Source organism: Garra rufa, chromosome 4, assembly GCF_049309525.1.
Source record: "Garra rufa chromosome 4, GarRuf1.0, whole genome shotgun sequence".
Classification (NCBI taxonomy): domain Eukaryota; kingdom Metazoa; phylum Chordata; class Actinopteri; order Cypriniformes; family Cyprinidae; genus Garra; species Garra rufa.
In genome coordinates, this window is record NC_133364.1 from 35,231,380 (window position 1) to 35,245,743 (window position 14,364).

The 14,364-nt window shown below is 47.6% G+C and overlaps 1 protein-coding gene across 1 annotated transcript; it reads right to left on the bottom strand.

The window, feature by feature from the left end:
- On the bottom strand, positions 1-14,364 carry LOC141333986 (macrophage mannose receptor 1-like). Its single transcript, XM_073839138.1, has 3 exons — positions 14,328-14,364; positions 13,881-14,237; positions 1-365 (listed from the first exon to the last, which is right to left on the bottom strand). Exons 1-3 carry the CDS (start codon positions 14,362-14,364, stop codon positions 1-3), a joined length of 759 nt encoding a protein of 252 aa, XP_073695239.1.

The following is a 14,364-nucleotide window of genomic DNA, read 5'->3' on the forward strand; positions in this document are numbered from 1 at the left end:
TTAATATCTGCTGCAGATGAAGTTGAGTTTGTGAGATTCAGGAAGGCTGATCCAGCGCTGATCTCCTCCAGACTGAACTGCTCCTTTTCTGTTCTCGAGTTTGCAGTTTTCTGGTGTGGTTCCGTTCCCTGGAGCCCAGTTGTGATAGCACACCATCTCTCCACTCACCCAGAGCCACATGTTCATGATGCAGTAGTTGTGTAAACCCAACCACACCGCCGCAGTAGACGCCCGTTTAACCACGTTCATCACACGCCGCTGAATCTCTTCTGAATGAACCGACACCAGATCCACATGATTCTGTCTGCAGTATCTCAGAGCTTCAGACCACGTCAGATTCTCTTTGACCACAATCAGGTCAAGATCTGGACACAAAACAAACCACAAGCAGAAACTAGAGAGAGACTGATCAACAACAACATGCCGAACAAACACTGTGGATGAATTTGTCGTGTCAGACATGTAGCGTCAACTTTAAGAGATCTGGAGGTGATGATGGATTGAGTGTGTTTTGTGAGGATCTACTCACCTTCATGACACACAAAAGGAAACTGTTTTCTGCAAGAGATGTCATTCCATTGTCCCTGAGAGTTCGGTTTAATCACTGCACAGTTTTCAACATTTCCAATATTATTAGGTTCACCAGTGCTCCAGTATCTGAATGAGGAGTCACTCTGATCTGACCACTGCCATGAGTCTCTGACTCTGAACAGACCGATCCAGACATGTGATCCAGATAAGTGTCTATCACTAATGAACTGCTGAACCTGTTGATTCTCATTCTGGTTTCTCACACTGACCAGATCAATGTGATTCTGTCTGCAGTAACTCTGAGCGTCTCTCCAATTCATCCTCTGATTGACAAAGACGAGTCCTGTGTTCGCTTTAAGAAAAACAAATGAGAAAAAGATTCATGAATCAGTTTGTTCATTATTCTTACACTGCTTTATGGATTGGATGTGAACAGGAGCAGTGATGGAAACATCAGAAACATGTCATTCATAGACTTGAGCTGCTTCTACATATGTGATTTTGAACATTCACAATGTTCAAGATATTTTACATTATACCATGATCTGTCTAAAACTCTATTCTAATTGGCTAAAATGCAGAGTTGTGTACTCGAGTCGCATGACTCAAGACTTGACTCGGACTTGAGTCCAAAATTTGATGACTTGTGAATTGACATAATCAAAGAAGACTTGCAACATGACTAAGACATTGACAGCAATGACTCGAGACTTGACTTGGAATTAAAGGCCTTGTAACTTGAGAGTTCTGATCAATATAGGCTGGTTACTGTAGCGTATGATCACACTGGTATGATTAGTGCAGCTTTTGGCACTGAGCCAAAATGTTATAGTTTTTAGCCGCATAATGTTTAGGATATATAATGTTTTAGGGGCCGTTCACATGTCGCGTCTAAAACACATGGAAACCGCTAGGCGCGCTGCTTTCTCTTTCTTTCCAAACCGCTCTGTAGCTTGCTTTCCCGTGTTATCTGCCATTGCTAAGCAACCATGACCTGCACTCTTCATGAAGACGCCGACATTTCAGCAAAGGATAAATGGATTTCCAGCATTAAAAATCGCTTGCGGTAGCTCTATTAAATTTATTGAAAATGGTTATTCCTGTACAGCTATGATAAGCTTGTTTCTCCAACTTGGCAGTGCTTTCAATGTTATTAAGGGGATGGATGGAGCTGATTGGTTGGTTCTTGTCACATGACCTGCAGTGCACTTGCAGCATTCTGAAAAGTTCAGAGCTGCGTCCAAAAAAAAATAAATAAATAAAATAAAATGTAGTAGGGAAGTATGCTATTTCAGATGCAGTCAAAAAATGTTCATCTCAATGTGGCGCGGATGCGATTGGAAAAAACATGCGCGTCGCAACCGCACCACTTCCATTATTTTTTTCCATTACTATTATTTTTCTTTTTCATGGGAAATATGTAGCCTACATAAAAAGTTAACCCTATTCTTCCTGATTACCAGCCACTAATTTCCATGTATTTAAATAAATAGATGAATTCACAATAAATGAGCGGTTCTCAATTCCAGTCCTCGCGCCCCACCGCTCTGCATATTTTGCATGTCTCTCTTAGTTAACACACCTGATTCAGATAACCAGCTCGTTAGAAGTGAGGTCCGTGCAGGAACTGTTTTCTGATTGACATGGTCCCTGCACAGTGTTCATTCTCCCTGCTCCCTGAGCGGGGGAAATCTGTTTACTACACTTCGAAACATTCATTCACATATTAGCGCTATGCCACCGCATGCAGCGTCTTCACGCACAGATGAAAGTTACTGGAGAAGTGTGACATAAGTGCATCTGTAAATAAATGCATTTTAAATTTACGTCTCGCACGCTTTAATGACCTTCAAATGGAACATATACATATACAAGCGATACGTGAAACACACAAAATGTGCAGAGCGGTGGGGCGTGAGGACTGGAATTGAGAACCGCTGCAATAAATGGATTATGTATTTGTTAAAAATATTTGACTCAACTGATTCATTAAAAATCACTGAATTCTTAACAAATGAATCAGTGGACTTAAAATAAATTATTAATTCAATTAGGCCTATATTTGTTCACAAACAATGATTAAATCACTAATTATTATAGCCTATCTTTTATAATTGTACCTACTGTAGTGCATGGAGCCATCAGACATGAAATAACTAGTTATATTCCTTAAATGACTTCTCCCCTGGTCTGTGATTAACACCTAGGTGCTATGAGCCAGACCTCTGGTCACTATCCAACTCATCCCCCACCATCAAGATAAGATTCTTACAGGAATGCAGGGAGATACACTTTCCTTATTCAGACATACAGTCCCACATACAGTTATATAGGAATGTACACGTATCAATGTGTTACCTTTTCTTATATTGTTGTTTATGCTGTGTATGTCGGCCTCAAACACTTATCCACAATAGGTGAATTATTGTGCATGCTAAGACTATCACATTTAGAATTACTCAGTCAACCAAGAAGATACATAGATCATGTTTGGTGTCTATGAGCGGCATTTATTATCCCCTAAATATTAATGTTTGTGGCATCTTAATAACTCCTTGCTTTATAGGTATTATTGAACTTTTGGAAGTTTTGTGGCAAAACAACCAATAAGCTTCCACATGCGAAACACCATTGTGGAAGACAAAGACTTTCAATCTTCCCTCCAAAACTCAGATCAACCGGATTGGACAAGGTCCAACTGTGGGCGTGAACGACCTACAGGTTTATAAGCCTTCTCTCTCTTACTCTCTTCTCTTCCCTTCTGGACTCGAACACACGTCACCCGCACCTCCCCCCAGATCCATGGGGAGGGGGGACTCACCTAGCATTGGAGATGAGGCCTGCAATCAAAGCCAAGCCGCCTACAAACCCTTCTTCAAGGCCATGCGGTCTAAAGGAACTCTCAAGGAACTGAAAAGGACTGAACACATACGGAACCAATGCACAACAACAAGAGCTCGCACGTATCCGTTCTTTCTACCAACGTACATAGCTGCGTTTAAGGCGTTTTATGAAAACGATTTCAGGTTGTTCAGAACCGTTTCATTCTTGTCCCATGCAACTCACTTTCTGTCTCTCTCTCTCACACACTCTCTCTCTCTCTCTCTTACTCTTTCTCTCACACGTTCTCTGTCTATTTGTGTTTTATGTACGTTTGTCTATGTGCGATCGTTTGTAAGTAGAATAGTTTATTAAACAACCATATATTCACATATAATGATTCTCTGTGCTGAAAGCTTACATTACAATAGTCACTTAAACTGTTTCGATCTCATATTGCTACCTTAAGCCCTATTCTGTTCAATTGTTTTAACTCCGTTCTGATTAGTAAAACACGTTGCCGTGACGACGAGCCAACGTCGGAGTAATGGGTATCACTGAAGAATATGCTGGACAAAGAAACAAGTCGATATCATTATTACTGTTACTGATCAGAAACTGGAAATTGCGTATTTTTTATGACGATTATTATACACAATTTCCTGTGAGTTAAACTACTTTCCCTGACTGAAATGTATGTTTTAAATAACTAATTTCATCCTATTCATTGGTCAAAAGGACCTGGTGGAGATTTGCAGTGCACAGCTGATGAGAGAAACATAGTCTCATACTTGTATACACATATTGATCAATTTGAAATTCTTGGAGCTGACCAATTCTCTACACTACTATATACTATTATTGACTTTAAATGTACTGTAGTAATTAAAACAGACACTAATTTGGGCAAACAGCACTAGTGACTTGTTTAGGACTTGAAGCTTAAAGTTGAGGACTTGCAACTTGACTTGGCCCCACCACAACTTGACCCCAATGAACTTATTAACTACAGACCAATTTCGAATCTCCCTTTTCTGTCAAAGATACTAGAAAAGGTAGTATCCTCACAAGTATGCTCCTTCTTAGAGAAAAATGGTATCTGTGAGGATTTCCAGTCAGGTTTTAGACCATATCATAGTACTGAGACTGCTCTAATTAGAGTAACAAATGACCTGCTCTTGTCAACCGATCGTGGTTGCATCTCTCTATTAGTGCTACTGGATCTTAGTGCTGCATTTGATACTATTGACCACAACATTCTTTTAAACAGACTTGAAAATTATGTAGGCATTAATGGTAGTGCACTGGCTTGGTTCGAATCGTACTTATCAGACCGTCATCAGTTTGTGGCAATAAATGAAGAGGTATCATTTAAATCGCAAGTGCAGTATGGAGTACCTCAAGGCTCAGTACTAGGGCCATTACATTGTACGCTTTACATGTTACCCTTGGGAGATATCATAAGGAAACATGGTGTTAGCTTTCATTGTTACGCTGATGATACTCAGCTCTATATTTCTTCGCAGCCTGGCAAAACATATCAATTCGAAAAACTAACAGAATGCATAGCTGATATTAAAAACTGGATGGTGAATAACTTCTTACTGTTAAATCCTGAAAAAAACAGAGGTGTTAATTATTGGACCTAAAACCTCCACAAGTAATGAACTAAAACACAGTCTAATACAAGATGGCTGCTCTGTAAATTCGTCGTCCTCAGTTAGGAACCTAGGCGTCCTATTCGATAGCAATCTCTCCTTTGAAAGCCATTTCTAGCATTTGCAAAACGGCATTTTTCCATCTTAAAAATATATTGAAATTACGACCTATGCTATCAATGTCAAATGCTGAAACATTAATTCATGCGTTCATGACCTCAAGGATAGATTATTGTAATGCTTTATTGGGTGGTTGTTCTGCACGCTTAATAAACAAACTCCAGCTGGTCTAAAATGCAGCAGCTATAGTTCTTACTAGAACTAGAAAGTATGACCATATTAGCCCGGTTCTGTCAGCATTGCATTGGCTCCCTATAAAATATCGTATAGATTTTAAAATCTTGCTAATTACTTATAAAGCCCTCAATGGTTTAGCTCCTCAGTACTTGAGTGAGCTCCTATCGTATTATAGTCCTTCACGTCCGCTGCGTTCTCAAAATTCTGGCAATTTGATAATACCTAGAATATCAAAATCAACTGCAGGCGGCAGATCATTTTCTTATCTAGCGCCTAAACTCTGGAACAATCTACTAAACACTGTTCGGGAGGCAGACACACTCTGTCAGTTTAGATCTAGATTAAAGACACATCTCTTTAACCTGGCTTACACATAAAACATTAACACATTCTTATAATTCAAATCCGTTAAAGGATTGTTAGGCTGCATTAATTAGGTCAACCGGAACCGAAAACACCTCACATTACATCTGATGCACTCGTTGCATCGTAAAAAGAATGGCATCTACGCTAATATTAGTCTGTTTCATTCCGAGGTCACCGTAGCCACCAGACCCAGCCTGTATCCAGATCAGATGGTCACTGCAGTCCCCCGGATCCAGTCCGCACCCAGCTTAGATCATGGATCACCACCTGGAGATGACTTCAATAGCCATGGATGTCAACCAGATGAGCTCCAGAGACCGCCATCGGTGCTACACCACAGGAACCTGATGAGTTCTCTACAATCGGACATTGGTACAAACTGCTGGTTCCGTCTGGCCAGAGGAGAACTGGTCCCCCGACTGAGCCTGGTTTCTCCCAAGGTTTTTTTGGTTCCTTGCCGCTGTCGCCTCTGGCTTGCTTAGTTGGGGACATTTTCCAGCGATATCGTTTACTATTTGAACTGAACTGACGATGATATCACTGAATTCATTGATGAACTGCCTTTAACTAAAATGTACTATCTTCAATAATGTGTTACTTACACACTATTGTTCTGTTTAAATACTGTGCAGTTGCTTAAACACAATCTGTATTGTTACAAGCACTATATAAATAAAGGTGACTTGACTTGACTTGACTTGGACTTGCCCGTCTTGACTCGGGACTTGACTTGAGACTTGAATGCAAAGACTTGAGACTTACTTGTGACTTGCAAAACAATGACAATGAGCAGACACCTCTACTAAAATGTAAATTCAAGCCATTGAATGAAACAGATATACATACAATCACAGAAACTTGATGTCAACTCTCTGATGTTAGTTTTTATTATAAAATAGATTCACTATTGAATCTCTATATTGCTTTTCTTTGCAATGAGGGTTTATGTTGTAATAGACTATCACTCCTACATGGTTAATCTACATATAAAACGTCTCAGGTTACGTATGTAACCCTGGTTCCCTGAGGGAACGAGACACTGCGTCCTGAAACGCTGTGGGGGAACGCCATTGGCGGGCCGCACTCTGAGTCATAGTCCAACGTCCAATGAGAAACGGGAGTGACGTCACAGGCGCGGTGACGTCATCGACCAGGAAGTATAAAAGCACGTGCGTTTGAAGCTGGCGTCAGCTCATAGGCATGAAGCGAGCGCAGCAGGGATGCGGGAATTATGGTCCGAGACGCAGTGTCTCGTTTCCTCAGGGAACCAGGGTTACATACGTAACCTTAGACGTTCCCTTCCGGGAACTCTACACTGCGTCCTGAAACGCTGTGGGGAACGAGGTATCAACGCCCCCATAATTTCCGCACCCTGCCTAGTGTCTGCTAGAACAAGGGGGAAAAAACAGCGTTATAATACAATACAAACCTCAGCCTGGGAATCTGCCAGGACATGGGTGGTAGTACATCTCTGACTGTGGAGCCCACCAGATCAGAGGGAAAGGAGACCTCGGCCCTCAAACCCACGAGGTCCTGTCATCCTTCGTCTGGTCTCGCAAGACCGAGAAGGGACAGTGTCTAAAAATACTTACCTGATGAGACACTGTGGTGACTCCGCCTGGTGGTCTTGCCAGGACGCGAGTGGTAATACATCTCTGTCTGTGATCCATCACCAGACAAGAGGGAAAATGAACCTCGGCCCTCAGGCACTCGAGGAGAAGTGGCGATCCATTGTCTGCATTACAGCCAGTACAAGAGGGACGCAAGAAGTGCCTGGTGACCTTGCCAGGGCACTGGAATTCATCTCTGTCTGTGATCAGCCACCAGACAAGAGGGATAGAGTAGGCCTCGGCCTTAGGCACGCGAGGCTAGGGTTCTCAACCGCTGCCTGTCATCAGACCAGTGCAGGGGGAGAAAAAAGCTCCTCGGCCCTTGGGCGTACGAGGAGAGATGGTGGTCCTTTGTCTGCATTACAGCCAGTACAAGAGGGACACGAGAAGTGCCTGGTGACCTTGCCAGGGCACTGGAATTCATCTCTGTCTGTGATCCACCACCAGACAAGAGGGATAAGAGACCTTGGCCTTCAGGCACACGAGGATAGGGTTCTCGACCGCTGCCTGTCACACGACCAGTGCAGGGGGAGAAATGCTCCTCGGCCCTCGGGCACTCGAGGAGAAGTGGCGATCCATTGTCTGCGTTACAGCCAGTACAAGAGGGACGCAAGAAGTGCCTGGTGACCTTGCCAGGGCACTGGAATTCATCTCTGTCTGTGATCAGCCACCAGACAAGAGGGATAGAATAGGCCTCGGCCTTCAGGCACACGAGGCTAGGGTTCTCAACCGCTGCCTGTCACCAGACCAGCGCAGGGGGAGAAAGTGTTCCTCGGCCCTTGGGCACGCGAGGAAAGATAGTGGTCCTTTGTCTGCATTACAGCCAGCACAAGAGGGACACAAGAAGTGCCTGGTGATTTTGCCAGGGCACTGGAATTCATCTCTGTCTGTGATCCACCACCAGACGAGAGGGATAAAAAGACCTCGGCCCTCAGGCACACGAGGATAAGGTTCTCAACCGCTGCCTGTCACACGACCAGTGCAGGGGGAGAAATGCTCCTCGGCCCTCAGGCACACGAGGAGAAATGGTAGTCCGTTGTCTGCGTACAGCCAGTACAAGAGGGACATAGGAAGTGCCTGGTGATCCTGCCAGGACACTGGAACTCATCTCTGTCTGTGATCAACCACCAGACACGAGGAATACAGGCCTCGGCCCTCGGGCACACGAGGCTGGAAGGAATGTAGAGGAGAGTCATACGCCTTTGTCTGGGGAACTTGCCAGAACAAAAAGGGGGTAAAAACTCTTTTCCTTACTCGAAGGAAAGCGCCTTTTTGACCTCTTGAGCCTAGCCTTTGTGCTAGGGCTGAAAGATGACTGAGCCCGGAGTGGCTCTGAGGTCTAGTTCGTAGAATCTGACGAACGTAAGAGGTGAGGACCAACCCGCCGCACTGCAGATGTCCTGGATCGGGACACCTGCCATCAGAGCTCTGGAGGCTGCGACGCCTCGAGTTGAATGAGCCTTGACTCCCACCGGGGATGGGAGACCAGAGGACTCGTATGCAGTAGAGATGGCATCAACGATCCACTTACTGATAGTAGGCTTGGAAGCCGGGCACCCCCTCTTAGGGGGGCCGTAACAGACAAACAATTGCTCTGATTTACGCCACAGGGCAGCTCTGTGGACATAAGTGTCTAGTGCTCTTACTGGACACATTAAGTTATACTTCCTCTGGTCGTGCTCCACGAATGGAGGAGGATAAAACGCTAGCAGCGTTATTGGCTGTGGTGTTACTGAGGGGACCTTGGGTGTGTACCCAGCTCTTGGGTAGAGGAATGCTTTGGCCAACCCTGGGGCAAAGTCAATATAGGAAGGGGCCACTGAAAGGGCCTGCAGGTCACCGACTCTCTTAAGAGATGTTAGCGCCAACAGCAGTGCTGTTTTTAGGGTAAGCATCCGATCGGAGGCCTCCTCCAGAGGCTCGAAGGGAGGCTTACACAGCGCTTCTAATACCACAGCCAAGTCCCATGTAGGGACTCTCGGTCTTGCACGAGGCCTCAGCCTGAGTGCACCGCGGAGGAAACGTGAGACCAGGGGGTTTCTGCCCACTGAAAGGCCGCCCTGAGGGGCGTGGTAAGCCGATATAGCCGCCACGTACACCTTCAGGGTGGAGTGAGCTAACCCAGCGGACAAACGAGTTTGCAGGAACTCCAGCACCAATCGGGCAGTGGACTGGGTCTGAGTGGCGTTCATGACACCATGACGCAAACAGGTTCCACTTTAGGCCATAAAGTTTCCTCGTAGAGGGAGCTCTGGATTGAAGGATGGTCTTAACAACCTCGGTTGGGAGACCAGCTTCTATGAGCTGTGCCCCCTCAGGGGCCACACCCATAGCTTCCACTTCTCTGGGTGGGGGTGGCAGATTGCGCCCCCAGCCTGAGAAAGAAGGTCCCTCCTGACGGGAATCTCCCATGGAGAGCCGTCTAGGAGGGTGATTATGTCCGAGAACCATACTCGGGCCGGCCAGTACGGGGCTACTAGCAGCAGCCGTACTCCGTACCGGCGTACTCTTTCCAGAACTCCCGGGAGCAGAGCGATCGGGGGAAAAGCGTACAGACGAAGCCTCGGCCACGTCTGTACCATGGCATCCAGTCCGAGAGGAGCTGGAGGAACTAGAAAGTACCAAAGGGGACATTGCGATGTCTCCTGAGTCGCAAAGAGGTCCACTTGGGCTTGACCAAAGACTCTCCATATCTGCTTCACCACCTCTGGGTGAAGCATCCATTCCCCGGGCCTCGGCCCCTGCCTTGACAGGACGTCTGCTCCCACATTGAGACGTCCAGGAATGTGAACTGCTCTCAATGAGAGAAGCTTCCCTTGTGACCACAAGATGATCTGGTACGCCAGCCTGTATAAGGGGCGTGAACGCAGACCTCCCTGGTGGTTTATGTAATAGACCACCGCAGTGTTGTCTGTGCGGACCAGCACGTGACGGTTTCTTAGGTCTGGAAGGAAATGCTTCAGAGCTAGGAACACTGCCAGCATTTCTAGGCAATTTATGTGCCAAGAGTGATGCCGGTCGTTCCATAGGCCTTGGGCGGAGCGGCCACTCATGACCGCTCCCCACCCGGTGAGGGATGCATCTGTCGCTAGCGTGGCGCGGCGGCAAGGAGCTCCCAGCACTGGACCTTGTGATAGGAACCAGGGCTTTTTCCACATGACCAAGGCACGTAGGCAACGCCGCGTGACCTTGATTTTGCGGAATGGGTTCCCCCTCGGGGAAAACCCTTTGGTTTTGAGCCACCACTGCAGTGGTCTCATGTACAGCAGTCCAAGAGGTATCACGTTGGATGCAGCTGTCATAAGACCTAACAGTACTTGGAACTGTTTGACAGTGAGTAGCAGGCCTAGCTTGACCGCATTTGCTGCAGTAAGGATCGACTCGATCCGAGCAGGTGACAATCGTGCCTGCATCGTGGTCGAATCCCAGATTACACCTAGATAAGTGGTTCTCTGTAATGGAGACAGCACACTTTTCTTGGCGTTGAGTCTCAACCCCAGCTTTTTCATGTGAGCAAGAACAACATCTCGATGTTGAGCCGCTAACTGTTCTGAACTGGCTAGGATGAGCCAGTCGTCTATGTAGTTGAGTATGCGGATGCCCTGGAGTCGCAGTGGAGCCAGAGCAGCATCCACACACTTCGTGAAAGTTCGGGGTGAGAGCGCTAGGCCGAACGGAAGAACTCTGTATTGGTAAGCTTTGCCCCTGAAAGCGAACCTGAGAAACTTCCGGTGTTGGGGAAGGATGGAGACGTGAAAGTACGCGTCTTTCAGATCTATCGTGACAAACCAGTCCTCGGACCTGATTTGATACACGACCTGTCTGACAGTCAACATTTTGAACTTCAGTTTTCTGACTGAGAGGTTTAGCTGTCTGAGATCTAAAATGGGCCGCAGGCCCCCATCCTTCTTTGGAACAATGAAGTACCGGCTGTAGAACCCGGATTCTCTGTGCTGAGGAGGGACCACCTCGATGGCCTCCTTCCTCAGGAGAGTGTGCACTTCTTGTTCTAATACCAGAGCCTGCTCGGGATTTACAATGGTAGGAAATACCCCGCTGAAAGGCGGCGGCTTGGCGCCGAATTGAATGGAATAACCTTTCTCTACAGTACGCAGGACCCACATAGAAATATTTGGCAGTAGTTTCCACGCTGCCAGAAATTCTACTAAGGGAACCAGCCTCTCGAGACTGGTCTCTGGATTTATTAGAGGAGCTAACTTGGTGACCTGTAGCAGCGAACTGGCAGGATGCACCTAAAGTGAGCGTTCTAGAGACCCCCGTGGGGGTGGCGAACTCTCTGGTTCCGCTACGTTTCCGGGCGGAGGGACCAGAGAATGATGTTCGCGGGAGACTGCCGCGCCCTGTAACACCGGCAGGGTTAGCTGACGAATCTCCTGAGGGCCCCGAAGAGAGGTGGTCACCGTACTCCTCAGAGGCGGTGAGGCACCTGGTTCTTCGAGAGGGGCTGCCCTCATTGGCCCTGGGCCACGACCATCAGGGCCGTTTAGCCGCGGCCCTCTTAGACTGTAGGACGACCCTCAGGTCGGGCCTAGTCTTCGAGGGCCCCGGCTTGGAGCGTTGCTGAGCCCGCCCTCTAGGGCGCGCCGGAGGGGCACGGGTAGCAACGCTCCTTTTCTGGGTCTCCCTGTGTGAGGAGCTGGAGTGCGGCTGGGGCTGCTCCCGTCCAGCAGCCCCAGAGGAGAAAGTGCGGCGAGGGAGGTAACGCTGGAACGCCGCTGCCTGCCTACGGGCCTCCTGGTGCCTGTTGACAACTGTGTCAACAGAGTCACCAAAGAGGCCGGAGGGGTGCAGGGGGGCGTCCAGGAGCGTGACCCTGTCCTTCTCTTTCATGTCGGACAGGGTCAGCCAGAGATGCCTCTCCGCGGCCACCAAGGCTGCCATAGACCGCCCAACAGCGCGGGCGGTCTCCTTGGTGGCCCGGAGCGCCAGATCAGCGGTCCTGCGCATCTCTGACACGCTCACCTCCTCGCCGTCACTAAGCTCCTTCAGCAGGTCGGCTTGGTACGCCTGGAGCACAGACATGGTGTGTAAACATGCACCAGCCTGACCTGCTGCCGCATAAGCCTTGCCCATCAAGCCTGATGTTACTTTTAATGGCTTGGTGGGCAAGGACGGAGCCTTCAGGGACGATGCCAGGCCGGGAGACAGATAGCTTGCTAGTGTCTGCTCGACCTGAGGCATCGCCCTGTAGCCGTATTCCTCCATCTCCCCCACATTACCGTAGTAATCTGAGGCGGGGGAGTAGAGACGTGAGGAATACGGCCTGTCCCACGACCTCGCGATCTCTTTATGGAGGTCGGGGAAAAAGGGAAGGCTCCGTCTGGGAGGTGCTGATTTAGCCCGCAGGAAGCGCTCATCAAGCCTGCTCGCCTGGGGCTCTGGATCTGGAGCGGGTGACCAGCTGATGTTGAGCTTGGCCACCGCGCTCGTCAGCACCTCCACCAGCTCCTCATACTGGGGTGAACGGGGGGTGGTTGTGGGAGGTCAACGCTCTCGATGTCAACCTCCTCGGAGGAAGACAGGAGAAGCGTTGACTCCTCCTCTCAGAGGGAAGGAACCGCAGTGCGGGCTTCCTCATCCAAGAGGAGGTCATACGATCTGCTGGGTGAGGAGAGAGATAGGGGATCACCCGTCTCAACTCCCTCCAGTAGATCTAGCTGCGAACCCCACGAGTGCAGCTGCCGCTCCGCCTCGACGGAAGCGGGGCCAGACCCGCGGGGAACGCTAATGAAAGCCCCCTCCTCAAAGAGGGCTTTCCGGGAACGGAGCAACCGCAGCGGCATCCGCTCGCACTGTGGGCAGCCAGCCCCCTCAAGGGCTGACCTAGCGTGCTCCGCTCCCAAGCAGACCACACATAGATCGTGTGTATCCCCACCAACAATGAAGCGTTGGCAGGGAGGGACACACCGTCTATGTGGCTGCTGAACCGCCTTAGAACGTTCGTTCTTAAAAGAACGTTTTCCCCCTGGCATTTCTGCTCAAATAAAAGTGGTGCAAATTGGCACTGAAAAACAGCAGAATGCAGACAGACAGACAATAACACAGAGCGCTCTCGCTGAATGACAAAAGCTGACGCCAGCTTCAAACGCACGTGCTTTTATACTTCCTGGTCGATGACGTCACCGCGCCTGTGACGTCACTCCCGTTTCTCATTGGACGTTGGACTATGACTCAGAGTGCGGCCCGCCAATGGCGTTCCCCCACAGCATTTCAGGACGCAGTGTAGAGTTCCCGGAAGGGAACTAAGAACTTGTAGGTTTGTGTTGAGATAGCGTATAGTCACTGCTGCATGTTTATTATTAATAATATAAGATCATTTTACATTTCTAAGATTTTTAGGCTCTTTAATTGTATGTTTCCATTGTGACAAATTATCACAGAGAAATTATAAAAGTTCAAAGTGTGTTGAATGAAGTATTTTCTTCTGGAAAATATTGTGCTCAAATCAAAATTTTCTTAACATTGAAAGTATGTCAAAAATCCACAGTCTCTCCTAAATTCACAATCAAATTAAATAGTCATACTGTTTAATGTTCTATTAAAATTAAGTATATGGTGCAACTAAAAATAAACTCACTGTTGTTGCAGATGAAACGCTGGTTAGCACTACATGTCAAAGCATGCCATTTTCCATTTGTCATCATACCACAATAACCTACGCCTTGAGGTTGTCCAGTAGCCCAGTTCAGATAGAGCACAGGTTCACTTGAAGACCACTGCCATTCATCACGACCCGTCTTCTGCAGCCCAATCCAGACATACTGAAAACTTCTATCATTCATACTCTTCTTCAGCTCGTTCATGTCGTTCATGTTGTCAACGGTGGCCAGATCTGAGTATTTCTCTCTGCAGTATCTCTGAGCTTCAGTCCAGGTCTTCCTCTCATTTATAAAGTGATACTGACGCTGAACACATTCAGATACGGAGCAGAGAGCTGTGAAAGAGAGGCTTTGCTTTAATGCTTTTCATAACAGGATCAAACCTAGAAACTAGAAACCATAAATAAAACCACAAACACACTCACCACTGAGGAGAAGAATGAAAAACAGAGTTTGGTCCAT